The sequence below is a fragment of the Neopelma chrysocephalum genome, unplaced genomic scaffold, assembly GCF_003984885.1.
Source record: "Neopelma chrysocephalum unplaced genomic scaffold, ASM398488v2 Primary Assembly neopelma1_42, whole genome shotgun sequence".
In the NCBI taxonomy this organism is placed as follows: domain Eukaryota; kingdom Metazoa; phylum Chordata; class Aves; order Passeriformes; family Pipridae; genus Neopelma; species Neopelma chrysocephalum.
The window spans coordinates 5,716,715-5,742,572 of NW_020897700.1; the positions used below are offsets into that span (position 1 = coordinate 5,716,715).

At 38.3% G+C, this 25,858-nt stretch overlaps 1 protein-coding gene across 6 annotated transcripts in view; it reads left to right on the top strand.

The window, feature by feature from the left end:
• Positions 1-25,858, top strand: part of SLC7A2 (solute carrier family 7 member 2) — a 52,985-nt gene that overhangs the window by 25,581 nt on the left and 1,546 nt on the right. For 2 of the 6 annotated variants that reach the window (XM_027676522.1, XM_027676525.1), the window contains exons 2-11: positions 9,243-9,631; positions 10,919-11,074; positions 13,803-13,968; positions 14,306-14,442; positions 15,097-15,319; positions 17,783-17,922; positions 21,796-21,898; positions 23,252-23,457; positions 24,851-25,017; positions 25,630-25,738. In XM_027676522.1, coding sequence (XP_027532323.1) covers positions 9,256-9,631; positions 10,919-11,074; positions 13,803-13,968; positions 14,306-14,442; positions 15,097-15,319; positions 17,783-17,922; positions 21,796-21,898; positions 23,252-23,457; positions 24,851-25,017; positions 25,630-25,738 — 1,783 coding nt within the window. In that variant the 5' untranslated portion in view covers positions 9,243-9,255. Of the gene's footprint in view, positions 1-2,991; positions 3,238-9,242; positions 9,632-10,918; positions 11,075-13,802; positions 13,969-14,305; positions 14,443-15,096; positions 15,320-17,782; positions 17,923-18,327; positions 18,465-21,795; positions 21,899-23,251; positions 23,458-24,850; positions 25,018-25,629; positions 25,739-25,858 lie in introns of those variants that run through there. The other 4 variants (XM_027676523.1, XM_027676521.1, XM_027676524.1 and 1 more) reach the window with 4 other exon arrangements.

Here is a 25,858-nt window from a genome sequence, read left to right on the forward strand (position 1 = left end):
CTGATGAATCCCCTTATGAATACTGGTACATCTTCTCATAACCCGTCAGAGCTGCACAAACTGTACAAAACGTGTTTCTTTTTCACTGTGCATGTCAAAAGTTGTGTTTGTTACAGTCGGTTGCAAAGTCAAGGGGTTGCCATGGTTCACTAAGGCCCAGTCCTGCAAGCACTTTTGTTCATGTTTAACTGATGAAGTATGTGTAGTTATAGGGGGCAAGCACATGGATCTTCATGTGCAAAGTTAGCACCTCTGGTTATGTAAAACTCTACATATTTTTGGCCTGTAGCTGTGAGACTGCACCTGTAAGACAATTCAGTGTCAACAGCAGAGCTTTTAATGAGTTTGGTACCTGCAGTACCTGCACTTTGGTACCTGCAGTACTTTGTTCAGTCTGCGCAAGTGTTTCACAAATTAATGGTTTGGGGGTTTTTTTTGTACCTTTAAAATTCCCTGAACATGAATGTCTGCATAACTCTATAAAAATATGTTCTTTTTTACCACTCTACAGGAAAGTCTTAAAAGCAGCCTTCCATAGGAAAATAAAATAAATAAAATAATTTTCTCTTTCAGTTCATTCTCTCTAATGTGGTCAACTGTTTCCTGGCAAGAAGAGAATTTCTGATCAACTTCTTTATGGAAAGAATGTGCTATGAAAGCCCTTGGGGTATGCAAGTCAGAGAACTGTTGGATGAGGCATTTTATATTAATCCAAGTATGATATAGTTGCTAAGTCTATAAAGTCAGAACTTAAGCTATAATGTTTTTGATCAAAACACAGTTGGATTTGTAACTGGAAATAAACTGGGAGCCACAAAGTGGATGTACCACAGCTCTTTCCTGGAGAGAAACAAAAATTTCCTCTGAGAGAGAAGCTGGATATGCTATTGCAGGTAGCTGCCACCAGACAGCACTCTGTATGCTCAGTCTTGTCCAAAGACCACCAGGTCTGGCATCCTTCACTGATACCCCATTAGACTCCATTCCTTCATGAACATCTCTCTGATATTGCTTTCTCACACACCCTGAGGCACACAAATACATTTCGCAGTTGAATCCACAAAAATAACGCTCTGCTGGGTGGTAACATGGTCTTCTTCTTGTTTCGAGCATGCGTTACTGAAAACACACACAAAAACTGAGTGTCTGTCCATAGGACCTTCAATGCAAACACTACGTAAGGGGGACATACTAATCCACCCCACCTAGTGCACTAGATCAAGGTGCGACAGATGGAAGGTATTTTATTTCACTAGCCAGAGCACTCTCCCTGCCTCTTGACCAGCAGCCAGGACAGTTCTAGGTTTTAATGACTTTAGGAGTGTAGCTCCTGTGTGCTACTGTTCCCAGGATTAAGTTTTAGAAAGTCAGATAAACCACAGCAGCTCAGCTCCTCTGTCTTTGTAATGATCCATAAATTTACTGGTGTTACCTGGGATGAATTGTTATCACAGTCAGGAGATAAGCAATATGACAAGAGGCAATGGGCAGAAACTGATGCACAGGAAGTTCTACCTAAATATGAGTAAGAACTTCCTTAATGTGCAGGTGACCGCACACTGGAACAGATTGCCCAGAGAGGTTGTGGAGTCTCCCCCACTGGAGATATTCAAGAACCATCTGAGTAATTCTCAAGTTATTCATGACTATGTTAGGGAGTGCTAGTTTGGTAAAAAAATGCCTAGATATTGTCACAGGTCAGAGTGATGCTCCTTAAAAGTAGTTTTCATGTATTTCTGCACAAGAAGCCTACCCTGTAGCAAAACTTTTGACTGGGTGTTAACTGTGAAAGAGATAAAGTTCATATTAATAAAGATGAGGTCAACACAGGGGAAAGAATTAGTATTGTCGTCATTGGAGCTTCAACAAACAAGACCTTTCTCTTAACACCTTTTTGCACTTTAAGAAAAGAATTCCCTTGGATAACGTAAGGTGCACTCCTGGTCTTGAAACGTGGCCCACCCCTCTGGAGCACACTCTTCTTGGAGGCATTTCTCCTTGGGTGTGGGAGAGCTGAGGAAAGGTTGTATTCTTTCCTTGCATGTGGCTGCAGGAAGCAGGACTTTTCATGAGGGAAGGAAGAGGAGCCTTCTCTGCTTCTGGAGCACTGGCAGAGTTTACACTCACAGAAAACTAAAAGCTGAGAGAAAGTTACAGAGGCTGTCACATAATGTGTTTTTGTGCATATATTCATAGGGAAGACTTTTCAATGATGAGAAGCAAAGGGCTTTTATCTGCAAGGTTTATCTTTTGAGTTTTAGCTGAACAAAAATAAAGTGATTTAAACACGAGTGTTTAAAAGGAAACAATATGCCATGTATAATATTGACTGGAAATGCTACTACATGTTTGGAGTGGGGTTTTAATAAAAATACAGCTGCAAATTGTACATTGGAGGTTGGTTTATGCTGGAAGCTAATTTTTAAGAAACTGAGGTTTATTTATTGGTTGTATCACGGGAATATTTGGCTTGTTCTAATTCCAGTGTTCAGCATTTTTGCATTTCAAGCCATATATAGGAGTACAAGATCTATGGTACATCTACTCAGTTCAACAGAATGGGCTCTAAGCAGGCTCTGTAAATATACTGTCTCCTATGTTGTTTCTACCACAGCAATACTTTTAAAATTATTTATATTCTTCTAAAATTTACTCAACAAAATCAGTTTTCATGCTGTGCTATTGCTTTTAGGTCTACTGCAAAGTATCCTTCAACATGCTTGAAAGCCAGTTTATTTTTCACAAGGGCTGTGGAAAGATTTTGCCTTGGTATCCCAGTGGGATACCAAGTTTGACATCTGCATTTCCTCCAGGATGTGTGAAAGGTTTCCCTGTAGGGGAAATTATGCTACTCCCTCACTGCATGAGGGAGTATACAGCATGCATTTTCTATGCACAGACATAGGTGTGTTTAAATGTAGAGAATGGCAATCCAGTTGGATTTTGTGTCTTCAAGAAAGTCATGTGATTTATCAGAACACCTGCAAGACTTTCTCCCTCTCTGCCTGCCTGCCTTGGCCAGGCAAATAGCTGACAAGCTCTCAGCCCTTCAAACACTTGGGCTGCCAAGCTTCCACCCCTTGTCACCAACGGCTTCCACAATACCTGCAGCCAGCTTTTAAAGCAAGTATGTTAATAAAATCACTTTCAGTCATTACTCTTCCATTTATAACGGCAGGAGTTCGGGACTGGGTAAGAAAAGCAGAAGTTTGCCCAGCAGAAGTTGCTCTGAATCAGGTTTGTAATGATGTTTACTGCTGAAAGAAGTAACCTGCAAGCAACATAGCTTATCATAGGAAACTTTGCCTTTAACATACATACTTTTTGAGTAGCAAGAGCTGTGGTATACAGTTTGTTTACAATACAGCATTATTCTGTCTTTGGCAAAGTGCAAAGTACAGTGCTAATATTTAGAAGATGCAGATTGTGTTTGTAGTTACAAGTCTTTTGACACCAAACTTTTTGTGCCAGAAGAGGGTTAACAGTAAATGACCATTAAATGTTCCTGATCATTCACCTGAATGAAGAGCTGGTATGAATTATAAGGCCGAACTCTTCTTCTTGGGTTGGCATTCAGATGTGTAGCGGTCAAACAGTAAATGATCTGGTTTACAACTGGCCAGGAAAGGCTGAAATTAGGAAGATTCTGTTAGCAGCTACTGTAGAGGGAAAAAAACCAAACCAAACCAAACTCACACAAAAACCCCAAACAAACAAAAATCCCAAGACAATAAAGAACAAAAGTGATTGGAAAAATGCCTGTGCTTATTCAGGTACTCTGACAAATACCATGAATGTTCATCAGACATGAGGAAGCTTTGTTGTGTTTTTTTTCTGCCTACGTTAGATATATCTGTCAAATTCTTTTCCTGTCTAAATTAAGTCCTCGTCTCCTGGCTGTCTCTTTGTTGAATGCAGTTGAAAGGGTGAAACTGTAAACTACATTGTGGACGACATTCTTTCTAGGAATGCGTTCAAGGAAGGAGGAGGTTTCAATATGGGCTGATCATTGGTCCTCAAGTTTAAGGCTGTTGAACTGGGACCTCCCTTTTTCAGAGGATTTTTGGAGGCGTATTCTGTGTTACGGAGTAATCTGTAGCTAAATTAAAACTTAGTCCAAAAGAGATTTGAGAAGTGCAGTGGCCCAGCACATGCAGAGCCAGAGAAGTGCCACCTCAGTTGTACACAGCAAAAGGGACGTGCCAAGGTCAGTGACAAATGGACTTCACAAGTGTTTACTTGTGACAAATGTCTCTGTAACACAGACTTCACCAAAGTGGAGCTAAGGACAGGTTTGAATGCATGAGAGAAGCATCAGGTTGGGTCTGCTCCTCACCTTAATTAGAAGTAACTGTACACTGTTGGTGAATGCAAGGGCATTTTCCATTTTTGGTTTCTTATCTCTAATTGCCTATGCTTAAACTCTGTATAAGCTCAGGATTCAATCTTTTCTCTGTTTAAACTGCATGAACAATTCAGGCCACCCTGACTAATTCTACTTGCAGGCTACATGCCGTTGTTCAAAGGCAGGCAGGTATCCAAGTCTGCTCCAAGAAATGTAGGACACGTGTGTCAGAGATGCCTCGAAAACACTCTCTTCCTTCTTGATTGATTATCCAATATATTGTCAAAACCCCCCTTTCCCAAGTTGTCAAGTGTGCCTTCCCAGGAAGGCTCAGAGAAGAGCCAGTGCTCAGAGAAGAGCTATGCAGGATATTCAACAAGTGCCAAGGCCAGCGCTGGCAGAGCTCGTGGCAGCAGAGGCCAAGATGAAGCAGAGGCCACAGTGTGCTAGGACAAGGCAGGCTTAGGCTGCAGCAGGGAAAGGAAGAAGTAAAAAGGAGCAATTAGGAAGATACTGAAACCTGCTGGTCAAAAAGTAGGAGAGAGAATTTTTTAATGTGTTCACTTTATCCTACTTCATGTTCCTTTTTGTCTAAGGATTGACAGAAAAGAAAACTATGAGATTTGTCTCAAAGGAATAAGATCTGTGAGTCTGCAGCAATAAGACCATTTTTAAGACTGTGTGGTGGCAGTCAGTGTAAGCTTATCTAGGACAATGCTGCCACCAAAAGGCATACCCAGCTGTTAAGTTTTCTGCTTCTGTAGGTTTGTATTTGAGCATGAGACGTGCTTAGCCCCAGTGTTCTGATAAACTGTGCTTGTGAGTCAGTACATGTCAGCACTGAGTCATTGCCCAGGCTGTTCTCTTGCACTGGGTAATGCATTAACGGATCTGCTTTACAAGTGACTCCTCAGGAAAAGGTTACACTTGTCAGTGATTTCTGAAGACACTTTGTCACCTCTTACTTATGTCTTTTGGTCCTGTGTGAAGGCTAAATATCTCTGTAAGCTCATCAGTCCTTCATACTGCACCATCCTATCAAGTAGGAAGTCGTGGAATGTCTCAGCCATGTCTGACATAGAGTACTGCACTTGGTACACAGCAACAGAACTTGTGAAGCAGGGTTCAGACATTGCTCACTATGCATATATGCATGGTAAGTATAGGAAGTAGTGCAAGAGATTCTGGATCATTGCAGTGATTGTTGTAAAAGAACGTTTGTTCATCAAGTCCATGTTAGGATGGATATACCTAAAAAGATATGTTTCCCATGCATGTGAGGTGTTTTTTTTCTCTACAGACAAAGGATTTTTATATTGAACCTTGTCTTTGGTTGTGCTGCAGTTTGTAAAGGCTAAAGAAGAAAGGCTGGATTTGAGTCAGAACAGGTGTTTCCTCTTACTGGCTTGTAGCCACCAAGAACCAGCCTCCTGTCCTCTCCACAAGAATCAGAGAAAGCAGAAAAACTCCTTCTATTTTGTCACAATGATTTCTTCTCAGCAGAGAAAACCATAACATCTCTCACCTGGCCACTGCAAAATGACTCTACGACCTCCTTGTCCCAAGTGGCAAAGAAGCAGAGCAATCTGAGATGTCGTTTGAATAACAGGAGTTTTGGAAATCGTTTAGTGCTCTGAGAACAACATCTGCCAGAGTATTTTTTCGTGTTAATGAAATACCAAATGAAATATCATTTGGGGAGAGAGGGAAATAATTCCTTAAAAAAGCTATGTTTCTGCAACATTGAAATTGCTAGTGAAGGGCATGGAGTCACAAGAGCATTGCTGCCTGTCACCATGGGCTACAGACTAATAAGTATATTAATATAACATTGCTACAGTTTCAGGAGTGTCATTATGGGGAAAAAACATGATAGTCAGGAATACTTGTCTAAGTACAGCCCAGGATAGATAAACCTGACTTTGTGGGAGTGGAGTGCCTAAGCCTCATGCCCAAAAAACAGCTGCTCTTTCTGAAGAGCTCAGGACACACAGCAGAGGATTTTGCCTGAACACTTCAATGCTGATTCCCCTCAGATCTGGTGGATCTCTGCTGACATGAATATCATCTGAGTTCTGAAACTGATTTATGAAATCTCCTAAGTGGATGAAGTCTACATACCATGGGCAGATACTTATCTCTGGGAGTCTGGCAGGCTGAAAGGCCTGCCTAATTGCAGAAAAGCTTTGAAAACTTGCCCGTCTGTCTCCTTCTACTGTCCTGGGCCAGCTATCACCTTTCTAAGCATTAAGCATCTCTGCCCAGAGCTATTCAATTCCATTCATTATCCTTTATCAAATTCCCTTTACTTGAAAGGGAATGGAGACCATTTTTCTTCGGGATTCTCCTTGAAGACAGAAGTGGCATGTCTGAGTGTACTTGGGGAGCTATTACAGGAATAGGGAGAAACTGTATCTGCACAGATTTCTCTCTCACAAGGGGATTTTTTTTTCAAGCAATCTCATTTCAGGATGGCAGTTCTCTTGTTCTGACTCTCTGTTCTAGGATCAAACACTGTTAATTGAGCTATCCATCTTGATGCAAAGTCATTTCTGTTAGCAGATTGAACTACTGTGAGTAGAAATGTTCTTTACTGGTCTAGGAAACTGATACAGACCAGGAAAGTGTATACCAGCAGAATATCTTCATCTACTCTACCTGGAGTACTGTGTCCAGTGCTGGGCCTCTCAGTTCAGGAAGGATGTTGAGGTGCTGGGGCAGGTCCAGAGAAGACCAACGAGGCTGGTGAAGGAACTCGAGCACAAGTCCTATGAGGAGAGGCTGAGAGAGCTGGGGTTGTTCAGCCTGGAGAAGAGGAGACTCAGGGGAGACCTCATCCCTCTACAACTCCCTGACAGGAGGGTGTAGCCAGGTGGGCGTCGGTCTCTTCCCCTAGGCAACCAGCAGAAGAGGGAATGGTCTTAAGCTGTGCTAGGACAGGTTTAGGTTGAATGTTAGGAAAAATTTTTTTTCAGAGAGAGTACTCAGACATTGGAATGGGCTGCCCAGGGAGGTTGTGGATTCACTGTCCCTGGAAGTTTTTAAGATGAGACTGGATGTGGCACTCAGTGCCATGGTCTAGTAACCACAGCAGTGTTGGATCAAGGGTTGGACTTGATGATCTCAGAGGTCTTTTCCAACCCAGTTCATTCTATGATTCTATGATAAATTAAATAGATTTTCAGTTCCCAAGAGGGTTCCACTTAACAAGTCATGAGCAGAGTATAGATATTTATGGTATGAGTTGCAAAGACAAACATCAGTTTAGGGAGATGGCAGATTGTGTTGCGTGATCCTTACCAAACTCTTAGCCATCAACAATACAATTCAAACAAAAATGTAAAGACAGAACTTGTACATTAATGCTGCCTCTGAGATATTATGTTCTATGGGATGCCTGTGTCCTCCCTCCCAAGCAAATGCTTTGGACCCTCAGCTATAATTTGTTTGAGTTGGGAAGCAGGATCATTGCTGTTCATAACAGGCACCCATGTATGGAGGATTGACCTTGGCTGGACACCAGGTGCTCACCCAGCCGCTCTATCACTCCCCAGCCAGAGAGGGGAGAGAATAAGATGGAAAACAACTCGTGGGTTGGGAAAAGGCAGTTTATTAAAGCAAAAGCAAAGCAAAAGCTTGTGCACGCAAAAGCAAAGCGAAAGATAACAAAGTTTATTCTCTACTTCCCATGAGCAGCGATGGTCGACCACCTCTGAGAAGCAGGGCTTTAGCACATGTAATGGCTCCTCATCAGGCAGCCACTGCAGACAACGAATGCCTGCCTTCCTGCTCCTTGCCTTAGCTTTTATATCTGAGCTGATGGCACATGGTATGAAATATACCTTTGGTTAGTTCGGGTCAGCTGGCCTGCTTGGGTCCCCTCCCAGGATCTTGCCCTCAATTGAGGAAGGATTGTTACAGCACTGATGCTGTGCTCAGCAGAAGCCAAAACACGGGTGTGTTATCAACACCCTTCTAGCCACCAATGCAAAGCACAGCACTGTGAGGGATACTATGGGGAAGTGAACTCCAGCTCAGCCAGACCCAGTACACCATGTCACAGGCCAGAGAAGTGCTGCCCACGTGCTGGCCTCCAGGACCAGGCTGGTCACAGAATCTGGGCTTGTGGGCAAGAGCTGATTGCACCCCACATTGCGATGTACACTCAGAATATTGAAGAACTGCAGCTGGCGTGGGATGAGCAGTTAGTCCATCAGGGTTTTTTAGATAATTGTCAGGGAGAGGTGTACAAGATTTCTTGAAGGATAATTAGATCTGGGAAACTTCACTGGTGCAGGAGAGAGTAGAAACACTTTTAATCTGATTTCAAGCAGTTCTTACTGAGCAAATTGTAAAGGCAAAAGTGATGTGTTTGAAGACAAAAGGAGATTGAATTGGCTCTGTCAGAATGCTGTATTTTAAAGCTTTTGCTGTTTATAGCCTTGATGGATGCCAAAAGTCCTTATTTATGTTGATGTTGATCCTTATTTTAGAAGTCCTTATGGTATATGAGATAATATACTGTTTCTGTTTTAGAAATGGTTAAGAAGTGGCCATTAGCAATATACTGTTTCTGTTTTAGAAATGGTTAAGAAGTGGCCATTAGCAGATAAATAGATAAAATCTCTTCCTTTTTTACAGCAGTGTAGTAAACCAAAAGATAATGGATCTTTTTCCCTGGGGACATAAGTGGTAAATATAAAATTAGGAATATTATATCCCTAATTTTTTTCCCTGGGGAAAAAGCAAATGCTAGCTTATTTAACATCACAGAAGAGTGTAAATATATTAGTTAGTAGATGTGATTAAAGTTCTTTATGTAAATACTTTTTTCATTGTTTTTCAGCAGTGTCTGTGCTATCTGTTACATTCTGCAATGATTTCTTTTATTTCACAGCTCTACATCCACTATGTTGCCCTGTGGACCAGCTTTGTCCTTTATTAGGTGTCTGGTGCGGAAGAAGAATGTCAGTGGTGAAAGCCTTGAGGACACCAAGTTGTGCCGATGCTTATCGACCGTGGACCTTATAGCCCTGGGAGTAGGAAGTACCCTTGGTGCTGGTGTTTATGTCCTTGCTGGAGAAGTAGCCAAATCTGATTCTGGACCTAGCATCGTTATTTCTTTCCTCATTGCTGCCCTTGCCTCTGTGATGGCAGGTCTCTGCTATGCTGAATTTGGTGCTCGCGTGCCCAAGACTGGTTCTGCATATTTGTATACTTACGTAACTGTTGGTGAACTGTGGGCTTTTATCACTGGCTGGAATCTCATTTTATCCTATATTATAGGTAAGCTTAAGAACAAACATGGGTCTTGGTTTCTGAGACAGCAGGTATAAGATAGAGATTTAGGTCTGTCTTTCTTTTCTGTCTCTGTACTTAGCTGCTATTGCTTTTTAGTCCTGGTGAGATGAAATAACCAAAGTACTTTGATTAAGTTATTTCCTCCTGTGCATCCCTATTGCAAACAGGTTTTTGTGCAAGATATTTTTGTAAGAGTGTGTTTTGAGAAGTATGAACCACATACCTTGTATGAAAATTGGGTCAGACAATTCAGTGATGATGCACAAGAGTAAACAGGATTTCACTGCTGTCTTTGGTCAGCAAGAATAATTTCAATAAAATCAATAAGCATTTTTTTCTGAATATACAGAGCAAGGACATTTACAGGGACCCACTCTCACTTCAAGAAAGTCATGGTGTTTAAGTACTAATTTGCTACTATAGTATCATGCTAATTAAGCACTGTCCTATCAGGTAATCCCATAAAATACAAAGTTGACCAGATCTGAATGAAACCAATGCTTATATGGTAGATATTCAAATAACTATCTCAGTGCTTCAGCAGAGATAACATTTTTTGATACAAAAATTATTTCTTCCAGAGGAACATGTTCCAAACTTCCATTATATTATATTTTGTTTTAGCACGCCTCACTCATACAAACTGTGTTTTGTATGAACATGCCTAGCTCCTGTACCTAACTACAGGATGATTGCCCAAATCATTAAAAAATTGATATACCCCAGTATTGTACTCAAGTGTATTTCATGATAGGAGAGTTGTAAAAATAAGGTTGCATTTGGCCATGGCCATGTGCACTCTTTACCACAGGAGAGTATTAATTTTAAATACTAACTGTAGCAACACATATCTTGCTCATGATTTTTTTTTTGCTTTACTTCCAGGTGGGCAAACTTTCCTCCATGTTCTTTCATAAAGTGCTTTCTTACATTATATTGTTTAAAATATGTCATATTGTAACTTCAGAAACAAACTTCTTCCAGAATGACATTAGATATAAATTATGAAAATGAAATAATTTCTGCAATATTTTGGGAATAAGTGACACACTAATTTTTATATTTTAGTTGTAGAATAATATGTTGCCATTTAACTACATAGAAAAATTCTAAAACATTGAAGTTCTTCAGCAAAACAAACTCATTTGTAGCATAAGCTCTGCTTTTTAAAATGCAAGTCGCAACAGGCTTAGTTTTATTTATTTTTCACTAGAAATAGCTATATCCTGCTGTATGTATGCAAAACCCTAAACATGCATGTGTTTTATGAAGGTACATCAAGTGTAGCAAGAGCCTGGAGTGGCACCTTTGATGAACTTCTTGGAAAACAGATTGGTCATTTCTTCAGTACCTACTTCAAAATGAATTACTCTGGGCTAGCAGAGTATCCTGACTTCTTTGCTGTATTCCTTATATTACTTTTAGCAGGTAAGATAATATATTGCTTCATTTATGATGGTTGTGATGTTTTACAGACAAAAATGCCAAACTGTAGTTTGTATTTTACTAGAAATGCCTTAATAATGTTTAATGAGGTTCAGATGCACATTTTGTACTGGCAGAATGGCTCTGTGAATTAAATGTATATAATCAAATTTTCGTGCGTACCCTCTTCTGTTGAAGCTGAGACGTGACATAATCACTTGCCAGTACTTCTTTTATAAAACCCATGATGCAGATTGATGGTAACAGGAAAATTATACAGTTCTGTGTGTTTTCATGGCTTTATCACTGATAAATGCTTTTGGAGGGACCTTAAGGTTAAGCTCTGTAGTTCGGTGATGTGATGTGGTCTCCTTAAAGAAATGTGGGCATTTGTAAGGGGTTTTTTCTCTCTAAATTTTTCATGGTTTCTTGTATAAAATAATGTTCTCCTCTTTAAGTCTTCAAAAGAGTTGTCTATCCTAGAATTTATTTGAGCTAAAGGGCACTCCAAGGTACTGGCATGAAGCAAAAGACCAGTTTGAAGCCTGAGTAAACCTTTTGTGTCTACTCTTCTCAGTCTTGTTTCTTTTTCATCTTTACTCATGTATCATGTTTTTAAATCACAAAAATTGACACCAAGTACATGCTATTTCAGGGATCAGAAAACTCAAAAATACTGCAACTTATTTCCTGTTTGCATTAAAAATTGCTTTCCAAAGGAAACATTCTTACTGCCACTGGGAGTGAAGGAAGCAGGAAGAGTATTCTAAAGTGTGTAGTTTGTTTTCAGGCAATACTAGAAGCATTTCATTATTCAGCAGATGTCTTGTCATGTTCAGTCTCTCTATAGATCAAACCAAAGCAGGAGCTTTTCTTCTCTGGAAAGTGAAACTTTTTATATGTATGTAACCTCATGTTCTCTTGTTCTATTACGAGTGGCTTTTTTTTGGACCCAGGAAAATATTTCTGTTTGACTCCTAATGCTAGAATGAGTGACCAGTGCATCTGAAGCTCTTATTAGGTCTCTGTATGCAAAAGGATGAGTTCCTACACTTAGGAAGATCCGGGAGTTTACTTGACAAGGTTTAGTCCAGCATCCTGCCATGTTTGTGGCTCAGAATTGCCTATAGGACCAGTTTAGATCCTTATGTCCTCAGGTGGGATGGACATTTCAGTTTCACCTCTTCCAAGTAAAGGAGGAAAAAGTAACACTTTGAATAGCAGAGCACTGAAACTCCACAAACCGAACTATACAGTGCTAGTACAGATGCTGCCACTTTCTATGTTTTCTCCATTACCATTGCTGCTTCAGAACATAAGAATTAGAGGTTCCTGATAGAAGACAAAGTGTTTGTCCTGTGCTTCGTCACTGCCCCCGAGTCTTCATTTGTGTCCTGTCTTTTCATCCTCGGTTGCCTCTCCTGGTGTCTGTCATATGGAGCCAAACCCCCAGTGAGTGAACTGTGTAGAATTCACTGCTGAGAGGAGAGGCAGTGGGGATGGATCAGGGCTGTGTAGGCTAAGCATGACACAGTAATTGGATTTTGAGCTGTGCAAAGCTGAATCATAGGAATAGCAGGTGATGTTTTACAGAAAATACTATGTGCTAAGCACAAGGAAAAGTACACAGAAATCTGGTTTGGGATTTTTTTTCTACAGAAAGGACTTAAAAAATGCACAAATTATGAATCATACTGTATTAGGCTGATTAAGACACTAACTTTTTGGGAAAAACTGAGCTGAAGAGACCACACACTTATTTCCAATAAAAATGCTCTTGGCGAAGAAAAATATATCTCATAAGATAACTTCTGTGTTCTGATAAGATAGCAAATGTCTCATTAGTGGAGTCAGAAACTTTTCAGACATGATTTTGAGAGGCTTAAAATTTTCAGACTTAATCTCTAAATAATGAGGTAAAGTATGTATGTGATAATAGTGGAAATGCTTAGAGCATAAAGGACCTGTGAAAGCTTTCCAATTGTATTTAATTTTTCCTGATCTACTCACTGCCTGCTCTTCCATTAAACTGTTAGTACACTTAAAATTGTTATAAATCTAATGATACAGTATAATCCTGATGGAATAACTTCCAGATTGTTTAAGTGCACTACTTTGTGTACTAAGTGTACTTACTTTGTAACCTAAAGGATGTGTATTTTGTATCATACTCTTTTCTAGGATCTCTATGCATCAGTGTTATGAACAGGAGGCATGGATTTCTTTAAAAGGTTTCATTATTAAACTAGGAAATGGGACTTAACTCTGTGATGGATGTGTCCTGGACAATGTAGAGTGAATAGGTTACATTATTAATCTAATAATTTTACTTCTATTCTTAATCTAAAGAATAATTGTTCTGTAAGGACAATAGATTCCACCAACCTGTTTTTACAAAGCATAGAATTCTTGTAGCTATTTTTGCTCCATGGATTAAAATAGAGATATGGATTTGCATCTCAGAGAAGCAGTAAGTAGCCATTACTCAAAATATTTTAAAATACTTAAAGAATACCATTAAAGAAGCATTCTCTTTTGTGGTTTCCAATACATTTACCTATTGTCATGCTGTTAAAGAGTCTAGTAAATTTGTGCTACTGCTTTTTAAAAGTATGAAATCTGGTGTCGTTTTTTAGTATTATTAACACTACTTGCATATATATCTTCTTTAAAATTCTATTTTATTAGTTTAATGGACCATTCACATCTATAAAATATTTTTATTTTACAGGTCTCTTATCTTTTGGAGTAAAGGAATCTGCATGGGTGAATAAAATTTTCACTGCTATTAACATCTTGGTCCTACTCTTCGTTATGATTTCTGGTTTTGTGAAAGGAGATGCTGACAACTGGAAAATAAGTGAAGAATATCTCAGAAACCTTACTGCAGTAACAGAGTAATTTTTAAAAATCTATTTACTTGCTTGTGCTCCAAGCAGTTTTCTGTTACACGTTTTATTGGTATATACACTATTAGTGTTTTAATATGTTTTATCACAAACTTCAAAGTGAGTAAGATGATGGTTACTTGATTCATATGTTCTTCCTTTTGCTGTTATTTTTGTCTTTCTTACAAGCTTGGACATAAAAATGTTGTCTCGTGCAGTTTTGTAAAGCAGAACTCTGTCTTGACGAGAACATTTTAACACGTTTCTCTAGAGTGGTAGGATAGGAGAGTGCATGTGTTTGTCCTACCAATAAGTTCTCTTTCTGCTGTATTTTTCTTCTTTATAGGAACATCTCATCCTATGAAAATGTGACAAGTATATATGGGAGTGGTGGTTTTATGCCATATGGTTTCACAGGAACATTGGCTGGTGCTGCAACCTGTTTTTATGCTTTTGTAGGATTTGACTGCATTGCAACAACTGGTATAGTATTTATATGTCTGCGTATGTATGTTTAACATGATTTTTTTGTAAAAAAAACCCATAAACCCCACAAACAACATAACAATCTGTCTACTCTTCTTTGCTTTCTCCCAAACCTTCTTCAGTCCGTGTAGAGTGAACCCAAGTTCATTCCTGAATGTGGCTATAGTTATGGGAGGAAGTAGGAGATTTTGCTTATTTTCTTCCTGTTCTGAAGAAATTAATTGCTGCTTTCTAAGTCTGGGAAGTGCTTAGCATACAATTTTTCTGCTCAAATAATGTTAATCACTTGCTCACCTTTACAATTCTCTGACATGAGGTGTCTCTTTTAAAGGCTGGCTTGCATATGACTGATAGGGAATGAGTACATTGAACTATAAATTGTAGGTAAATAACTAGAAATACTGGGCTCTAAGTAGTCTAGAAATACAATGTATTTTATGTTCTTTAATTTACCTCTATTTTAATGCTATTTCTGACAACAAAATAGTGAGTTTTGTTCTGTGTCTCTCAGCTTATTTCACTCAGATTTTTAAAACTTCTATTACAGATATGACTTAGATTAACAAACAGTTTGTCTTTGATGTTGTCTTTTAAAGCTGAAGGTGCAAATTCATAAGAATTCTTGGGGTTTTTTCCCCCCCCTTTTTTCAGGAGAAGAGGTCAAGAATCCTCAGAAAGCCATACCCATAGGAATTGTGGTGTCCCTGCTTGTCTGCTTCATGGCCTATTTTGGGGTTTCAGCTGCACTGACACTTATGATGCCATACTATCTGCTGGATGAGAAAAGTCCTCTGCCAGTAGCATTTGAATATGTTGCATGGGGTCCTGCTAAATATGTTGTAGCAGTGGGATCCCTCTGTGCTTTGTCTACAAGGTAAAGACATTGAAATACTGATTTTGCTGGGAAAAGCTGATGAATAATATATTACAGTTATATGTATGTTCACATGTTCATTTTGAAGGCTCAGTCCATGCAAAGAATTAGCAGTAAGTATTATAAACAAGTTTTATACTTAAGCAGGTCTACATCACAGTAGCTGCATTAATTTAGGTTTCTTTTTTTTTAACTGTACTGCTATTGAACTCTATCTCTTTGGTAGAAGTTTATTATTAAAGTATGTATTTTCAAACATATGACCTGCAAATTATCTTTATGAACTGGTAAAATCAATGTCACCCATTTTGTCTTTTCTTGCTGTCCATTCCTGATGACTCAGCAGCTCTATGGGCTCTGTGCATTTGCAGGCAAAATTGAAGGGAGGATTAACTAAACTCCACTCCTCATCTTTGTTGCCTGCCTCTGTTTTCCTCCAGTAGCCAGTCCGTCTTCTGACATCATCCTTTCCTGTGGTTTCTGTGTGGGTGTTTGTGATATAGATTATAACTGTCAAAATATTATAAGTTATTCCCCTTTGTGAAACTGTGGATGTAATCTTAACATGTTACTTTGATTAAAAAGATCAGGGAGGGCATGAGATGTATTAGTATGTATTCATATATATTACACCCCAATTTTGATGTGGTATAAACGCTTTCATAGAATAGAGAATTGCTCGATACTTAAATTCAGGGCCTGAAAAATGCTGATGCCAATCTTTTACCTGAGCTTATGTAAGGAGTCATTTATATGAGCTTCAGTGGTGAGAATACTGGCTGCCTTTCCACAAAGGCAAACATGAAGCCTGTGGAAGCACTAATGCTAACAGCACTCCAAGATAACCTTGTAAGCAGCCTGAAGATGATGAGCATGCTGACTGTGGACAGTGGTTTAAAGGAAAGGAATATTTAGATGTAGGAGGGGAGGGAAAAAGGAAATAGTTCCAGAATGATGTTAAAAGAATTGTAGAGCTGACTGAAGAATGTCACAGTTAGACATTTCATCCTGGGATTATAGTTATTTTCTATCTAGTTGTCATGGTACCCTCAGTTTGGAGGGTTTCACTGAATTTTTCCTTTACATTGATAAATAATGAAAGTTGCATAGAAGCAGAAACTAAGTTAAAGAAATTAATATTGGAAAACAAAATGAACTGAGATGGTAAAATGCTTTTTTAGAAATTTGGACTGTTGGTCTATTTTTCCAGTGTATTCCAGTGAAGAATTATATTTTCTTCTGTGGAGAGTTTAATCTTTCAGTCTGTTGACTGATGTCAGTTTAGAACAAAACAAAGGAAACTGTATTTCATATTCCTCAGTGTAGAGGTATAATTAAGAAAAAATGCTGGGATGATTGTTTTTGGTTCATACAGTTACCTTGTACTATGTTATTTCATGAACTTGTTTCCTCAGGGTAAAGATGTTAATATTTACATTATATATATGAATGTACTAGAAGAAGGGTAGTTTAAATGAATTTTACAAAGCTACAGCTGCAAAGAAACATTCTTTTCGGAACGTACATTCGTACATCAAAATCAGTTCATTTGCAATAAAACTTTTCTCATGTCTAACTTTAACACTTCTGTCTGACAAGTATTACTGGATGTATTTAGCATCTGTGGTATGTAAAAGCTTTGCCTTCTTTAAGTGATACAGTCAATTCTGCAAAGTAAGAAAAGAAACCATTCACCTGGTATAAAACTAGTGTGCTTGCTGCAGAGGCTATACTGGCTATGATTTTGCATTTTGTTTTCTTAATTAATATTATTTCTCTTTGAGGGAAAGAAATCACCTAATTCAAGAAGTATGTCTAAGAGCTTCAAGTTATCAATAGTTTAAAAGCTTTCTGTGTTCTGCTAATAACAAATCTAAATTAATTAGCTTTACTTCTTCAAAAAAAAAAAAGGAACAATCTTAATGAAGCTTACCTAGAGGTGCTTTAATCAAAAGAAAAAATCTGCCCAATATACTTGTATGGTGCTTACTTTGAATTACTGTTTATCAGCAGCCTCACATGAAAATACAGTGTGAAGGGGATGCTGCTAATGCTTATTTATTTGCGGCTGCTTCTGACTGACAGACTTTCTCCAGGAATACTAAAGCTTAATTTCGTAGTTAGTGTGATCTGGAACATGTTTCTAGTCCACTAACACCCAAGAACTATGGTGATGGCAAGAGTTATCTTGCTAATCTGAATTCTGCCTGATGACACAATTTCATTACCTAAATTAATTAAAAAACCTATATTTTAAAAAAAGCAATCAACTTTGCAGTTAAAAAAAATAATTCTATTTGTGTCTGACCTGTAGTACCTTGGGCTATGGGGCTTTCTGGTTTTGTCTTACAGCCATACATTTTGTTTCTATAGATGCCATTAATTAACATTGTTTACCTTTTCCATGATACAACTCTGCATGAACTGTGTTTGCCATGTTGCATGTGTTTGCTTTTTACTCAGTCTTCTTGGATCCATTTTCCCAATACCACGTGTAATCTATGCTATGGCGAAGGATGGGTTGCTTTTCAAATATCTAGCTCAAATCAATTCCAAAACGAAGACCCCACTAGTTGCTACTCTATCGTCTGGTGCAGTAGCAGGTGAGACTAAGAGTTGATCATTGTAAAGAAAGGTGCACTGCTAAACATGTTGCGTATATGAAAATAAACCACTGTTGTGCAGCTTTGACGTGCTTCGGACTGAAATGATCAAATCTATTGTTGCTAGGTAAAGTAGGCTACCAATAAAACTTTTCTCTACTGCAGATTTTGCATCTGCTGGTTAATCTCGAGTGCTTTCAAAGACTAGGTTCAAAATAAACAACAACCAAAACCAAGAACATCAGTCAACCAAACAAAAAACCAAGAACAGCAACACAGAGCCTAAGGAAAACTATGCCTGAGCCCATTAACTCTTCCAAGCTTTCTTTTTGTGTAGTGGGGTTTACCAATAAAGCATTGTGCTTTTAATAACCTGTATTTGAACTATACATTTTTCTGTTCTAGTCTTCTCGGCTCTATGTTCCCTTTGCCCCGAATTCTGTTTGCCATGGCACGCGATGGTTTACTCTTTAGTTTTCTTGCCAAAGTGAGTAAGAGGCAGGCACCAGTTTCTGCCACCTTGACAGCAGGGGTCATCTCTGGTAAGCTCTCAAAGCCCGTGTTACTTAAAACTGAGATTTAAACACTCTATGCACGTGCATGGTACTTTAAATTTTTGAAAAGGGCTGCTTGTTAATTACCCTTGCATGTACAATGGGAATAAAATTACTGAGTAATCAAAGGGTGTAAGAACTCCCGATCGTGCAAATCATGGTGGTGGTGATGATGGCCTTAATGTCAAAGAATTCAATTTTTTTTTTAAATATTAACCTGTTGTAGGTGAATAAGCTTATTACTTAATCTGAGTCCCTTAGGCTGATGCTCTACTGACAGGGTTTCCTTGTCTGATGTACTCATAATATACTTATCACATCTATAAGGGAGAGGGAAAATAACTGACACATTTTTTATTATGAGATATAAGAAAAAAATGATATTTTCAGCAGGATCTATTTTTGTGTAAAACACAAAGATTTTTAAATAGTCTTTCAGAGAAAATGATTCTGTTTTTGCATAAGCTTATCAAGTTGTGGTTGAGGGATATGTGTATATGTTGGGGGGTTGTGTGTGTCTGCACATATATGTATACACATACATGCCTACATATATTTTAGCAAAACAGTATTTTGGGAGCTGTTGCCAACTCTTAATGTTAATTCTCGATATATAACTGTTTCGATTCTGTCCATACTTCTTGCAGAGGTACATGTAGCTTTGCCCAAATTCCATCATTTATGTGGAATGTCACAGAATCACAGACTATTCTGAGTCGGAAGGAACTCGCAAGGATCATCGAGCCCAGCTCTTAAGTGAATGGCCCATATGGGCATCAAACCCACAACCTTGGTGTTAGCGCCATGCACTAACCAACTGAGCTATCTCAGCTTATGTCTAATCACCCTGGAAAACTGGAAGCTCTGAAAGGATTTAACTCAAAGGGAAATAAATAAGTTTTTTAAGTAATTCAAATATGAAATACATGCCTTAGAACGTTTAGCAACCCTGGCTAAAATTAATCTCAAATAAAAGGTTCATAAATGAGACCACAATATTTTCATTTATAGGCAGGGTATTTTCAGATGCCACAAGACTGGAACTGCTCACACTGCATACTTGACAATTATGTGGAAAGGCACAGTCATTGCCTGGAGACTTCCCACATGAAGCATTATTATCAGTTCCCTTTTCTTTGGTCAGAGTACAAATAAATTGCTTAGGGTTACTTTTATTGTTTCAACTTTATATTATTTTAATTTATCTTATCGACATATTCTCCTACAATAATTTGGAAGTGTGGTTTTGTGGGATAAAATCAAGATCTTTATCAGAAATCACAGTAATGATGAGAAGAAAGAAAACCGTATTACCCAGCTGGTAAAGTGGTTGATACAGTTACACAGCCCTCACTGTAGCTATGCTGCAACCCTCATCGGACTGCTTTTAGAGAGTTTGGGGCATTTGGTGTGTCAACAGCTGATCTGAAAACAGCTTTATCTACTGCTGGAGAAAGAGTAATTTCTTCTTCTATTAAAAAAAAAAAAGCATATTTGGTAACTTGTGGCCAAAAATAGTTCTGCCAGAATAGTTATGGATGTATGCAACAGCTTATATTATCTGATTTTTCTATGCATTTGTAGCATGAAAGTCTTATAGCTTTAAGAAATGTTTGGCCATTTAATTAAAGTTACCAGGTTAAGACTACAGCTGAGGCAACTGTCTCATGGTATTATGTGACTTACCTTTTCACAGGTGATAACTGCAATGGCGAAAGTCTAGCAAAATGTTTTGGTGTCAGTCCAGTTTCATCATAAATGGATCTACCATTGTCTCTTGGAGTAGAATTAAGAGAAGTGGAAAAGCGATACTGTGCCTTTTTTTTCTCTTAGTAAGAAACAGAGGCATTTTTCACTTTATTTCTAATGTTAAAGAACATTCTGGACTACAGGGTAGCCTTTTGAAGCTAAGATTAAAAATTAAATATAGCTACTGTACATGAGGTTATAGTAGGTTCTGTTCTTCCTCAGCTTTGCTTACCTATGCTCTTTTGAGCATGAAAAGCAGTGAGGTAATCAGAAATCTACTCTGCAGATTAATTTTTGGATTCAGGAACATCCACAGTCATTAAAGAAAACAGGATGGCCTTCCTTAATTGGAAAAGGAGACTCACAAATGATATAAAAATTCTCTAATCCAGCAGTCTTGTTTTCAGAATATCACATTTTGCTTCCTCCTTCAGGATCAAATGTGTTTGTGTGTTTGTGCACTTATGCAGCTGTTTACAAATACATTAACAAATAACAAATATTAACAAAAAAACCCAAAAGTAACAAATATTAAATATAAATATTTCTGAATATAGAAAAATTTGGGTGTGCATATATACACAGTGTATAAAGGCTACCTTTAAGTTTCTTTTGATGTTGAGATTTGCTATTTGAGATGCTTCAAAAAGTCTGCATCTCAAAAATGTTAATAAAATACAAATATTTTAAGAGGCTCTTTTCAAATCAATTGGAATTAGCCTTTCATTTAGTGATGGCTTCTGCTAATTTCTTGATGAACTATGTGCATCTGTATGCAGGCAGCATAGACAAAAAAAGACATTCCAGAATCTCCAAAGGAACGTGACATTAGCTTTTATAGACACAAGATTTCTATAATTACTCTCAGGATCATGAAAATTTCTGCCTCTGAGTTGAGTGATCTTAAAAAAATTAGTTCTTGTGAGATTTTACTGGCCTTTCCTGAAGGCCACTTGAAAACTATTTTTAGTAGGATAACCACTAAAAAAACCGCAAAACACAAAATTATTTTATTTGAGGCAACTTCTGAAAAAAGCTCTCTACATAGAGCTTTTTCCCAGCTCAGCAGAAATTTTACACCCCAATGACTGACTGGATCGGATTACTTTTCCCGGTTTGGCAGTGGAATCCATCCTTTCAGCTTTGGTGAGATTCTGCTGCAGGATCTGAACCTTATCCTATAAAAATGTGTTTTTAATATGGCCCCATTGTGTGCAAATACTTATGTCCAAATAAGTCCAATATGAAGCGTTTGATTATGCAGCATGACTGTGCGGCTCACCAGTGCCTATCTATATAGATTAGATTCCCAACTGTAGGCAGTTAGGTTTGGGAATTATACCAATGGCTTCAAAAATGTGGTTTTAAGGATTACCATCATTTCACTCCTACTGCTGCCCGTAAAACAATGTAAAGTTAGACTCTGGACAGATTTGAAAATCTTAGCTTAAAATGTCTTAATATTAATCTTGGCACTTATGGTTTGACTTGATGATCTTAAACATCTTTTCCAATCTGAATGATTCTATGTCAATCTCATGGAAATTTTGCATTTTTTTTCCTGTTTTAGCTATAATGGCATTTTTGTTTGACCTAAAGGCTTTAGTGGACATGATGTCTATTGGTACACTTCTTGCTTATTCACTTGTGGCAACCTGTGTCCTCATCCTTAGGTGAGTCAAAAACAGCCTTCATATTCTACTGTGATTTATTTTGTGTTGGTCAGTAAATAAAGAGAAGTCACATTTACAGGGCATGTTTTTTGCTAGATGGCCAATAGCTGTAAGCTTATAAATGATTTCTAAGAAGCAGTGACCCATCAAAGAAAACAATGGTGTATTCTCATGGAAGTATAGCAGTTAGTCAAGTCAAAGCTTCATGTGAAATCTAGACACTTTTTATTTTCCAAAAGTAGTATTGGTGCAAGCATTAGTCCCAAAGGTACTAAATATAAGCTTGTGTGCAGAATTCAACAAATGATATTTTGATATGAATACAATCCGCCTATTACATTTTGGGGACTATATGTGAAAGGTGTGGATGTTCTAGGTCCTTCACAGGATGAACAAGTTCAAATAATTGCTTTGTTATACACTAGCCAGAAATGTAAGATCAGAAAAGTGCTTCAAGATATGGTAGCCTTTGAAGAGAGAGCAAATATTATCTCCAGTAAATCTGTGGTATCTATCATGTTTGTAAACTGTGGAATGAAATTTATATATTGGTAGCTATATATGTTGGTAGCAATACACTTTATTATGTATTGTTCTTTTAAAAGAAAATTCTCCTTGAAAAGTCAGTCTTTATTACTTAAGGGTAAGTGATTAACTTAGAAAAGTGTAACAGCTTAAATTCAGTTAAAATTAATTGTTGCAATAATCTACACTTTAAAAGAGAAGACTATTTTATTCTATAGTGACTTATTTACCATATGTATTTTTAAAAATACACTTAAATGCTAACAAAGCAGATTTGAAATTTCAGTTTATGCAGGTTAGTAGGCCTCTTACAGTATGGGAAACAAGTCAGGAATTTTCTCTGCTGTTGACTAACAGAGCCTGTCCCCTCTTTCTCTGCGGGACTGGTCATTTATCTGACCCATTTGTGCATTCATGTAGCTCTAAAAACTGTTCAAAAAATCCCCCCCAAAACCCATCAAAAAAGTGAGTTGCTATAGTTTTTTTATATATCATACTGACTAATGATGCTATTGAGTAGGAGTCGGGTTACAGGAAGGATGCTGGATGACACCTTTTATATGCACCTCAAAGTAACATGTGACTCCCTTGACCAAGGGCATCTCACTGCCCATGTGTGGGAGTACTTCGGAACTTCATTTCCCAGGATGCCTCATCCAGCATCCTTCCTGTAATCTGACTGCACTATTGCAGTACAATTATAAATTGTGAAATTCTTATGCACTACTGCAAAGAATTGAGTATTTAAATACATTCCTAGATTCATATTGCTTCAAAACCCAAAGTAAGCTTAATGGTTTTTTATTATCCCACTTGTTTTATGCATAGATACCAACCCACTGTAACCTATGAGGAACCAAAATATTCTCCAGAAAAAGCAGCTTTGGCTGCAGCTGAAAGGGAATCTGCAGTAAGTGAATCACAGATAAATATGATAGAAGAGAATCGCTTCAGTCTTCAGGCCCTGATTAATCCATCCAGTTTACCAACTGAGCAGACAGCAACTACTGTTAACTTTTTAGTGGGTCTCTTAGGTAAGTATTCAGCTGTCCAAATTCATATATGCATGTGGCATTTTGAGCCACATTAGAAATCCAAAAATCCAATTTTCAGGCTTCTCCAACCCCTCCCACAATTTATCCCAACACCGAAGAGAAACTTTCAGACCAGAGGCTTCTGTAGGGGAAGGGGGAGTATATACATTTATTTACACAAATAAATACTATACAAACTAAAGGCAAATATATATATATATATATATATATATATATATATATATATATTACATTTCTGTCAGTCCCTTCAAAGCTCCTCCCTTTAACTTTAGTCCAGGAGAAGAGCCTTTCAAGGCTGCTGGGTAACGTAGTCTCTCTCGTGGGAGTGTTCTGGGTCCCTGAACACTCCCTAACCAACCTTCAGCTGTTTCTGGAAGTCCTTCCTTCCTCATGAAGTCCAAAATAGCTTTGAGTCCATCCTCCTTGGTCTGCTGTGTGATCTCTCTCTCAGTCTCATACCTCGGCTCATAGGCTGCTGTAAGTGTAGTCCAGCTTATCACAGCAGGCGTTGGAATCTTCATTCTTCCAAGTCAGTTTTCGGCTGCCCCCGGTCAGCTTCGCAGGGCAACTCCCGAGCCCTTGGCCCATCTCCAATTCTTGCCTGGGATTCTTCTCCCTGGCAACCGAGCCTCCTCCTCCAGCCCGTCTCTTGGCTCAGCTTCAATGCTGAGCCTCTCCTCCACTTTCCAGTGGAGGGAAAGGAAAAGCCCCCCTCCACAGCTTGGCTGCAAAGCCTGCCTCTCTCCTCTTACCTCAGGTCAGGTGCTGTGAGTCTCTTCCCTCACTGCACACACTCAAAATGCTGCCTCTAACTCTGCTCTGGCCTAGGCAGAGCTGGGGGGGCCGCAGGGCTCCCCTCTCCCCCCCTGGGGAGAGGGGGAAAGAAGGAGCCCAGCCACCCCCCGGCCTTTCACACCCACACACAGCAGACACCAACAACAAAAGTTGCCAGCAGCTTCCAGTGGCTGTGTATATCTGATTTTGAGCAGAAGCGAACAACATGAGTGGTGATTGGCTCTTCAGGGAACACTGCCCTGGCACCCAGTCACCTCTGAGCCCCCCTCTCGAGGGGGCGCCAATCTCAAACCATCACAATGCATTAACATAAATAATGGATTTTATTAAAGACAGAATTAAAAATTCACTGATAACATGCCTTCTTTCTGTCATAATTAATTTGCTTTTATATAATGATCCTATGCCTTTATACTTCTTGATGGATCGATCTAATCTGCAGTCTAGTATGTTTTCTTTTAATTAAACATATTCATGATAATACTACATATTGAAGACTTGCTATCAACTCTTCTTAAAAGTCACTTCCTCTTCAATGCAGAAATTGACTTTTTCTATAATTTTGTTTTTCATACAGCTTGCTTGGTTTGTGGCTTGAGTGTCCTCACTACATATGGGATTCATTTCATTGCTAACTTGGAGCCCTGGAGTATTGGCCTTCTTGCTGTGTTAGTGGTGTCCTTCATAGTTACCATTCTCCTCATCCAAAGACAGCCTCAAAACCAGCAGAAAATGGCCTTTATGGTGAATAACATATTTACTCTGTTATTCTCTAATGAGAGGTTTTGATGGATTCTAACAAGTGGGACAGAGAACTCAGAAACTGGAAAACAGTTAAGAAACTGATGAGAGTACAATCACTTGTCTGTGTTGTCAGCAGTCCTTTGGACCACAATATAGTTCATACCTCCCAGAGTATAAGTCCTTTCATTTTGTACTTTCACTCATGTTCTAAGATCAATTATTTAATGGAAATAATGAAGTATAGTGATGAAAGTCAAGGAATCTGGTGGAGCTGGGGATGCATTTCAGAAAGAAGTGATATGTATATAAATATATTTTTCAGCTGTAAATACAAGAATTCATTAGTATATGTTCAGCACAAGCTGGAAAGTTTTTCTACAGCCTTAGAGAATATATATTAAACACAATGTATTTTGAAAGTTTTTAAGATATATAGAAACTAGGGGTTAAACCCAGTGAAAAAGACAATTTCACTATATTAGAACAGCAAATAAAAGTTCAATTCTTTATCAGTGGTTATATGTGTTACCTCTAGTTTTTGTTATATAACAGAAGTGTGATATGCAAAAAATATATATATTTAATATAAACATATTAAATATTTCCTTTTAGGTTCCACTATTGCCATTTTTGCCATCATTCAGTATACTGGTAAATATTTACTTGATGGTGCAATTAAGTGGAGAAACTTGGATTAGATTTAGCTTCTGGATGGTACTCGGTAAGTAATTCTGTTCATTTCAGTCACTTCATAAACTAGAAATCATGAATCTCATCTTAGAACATTCTTTTCCTTTAAATATTTGAAAAAAACCCTCTGTGATGTATTAAAAGTAAGCTT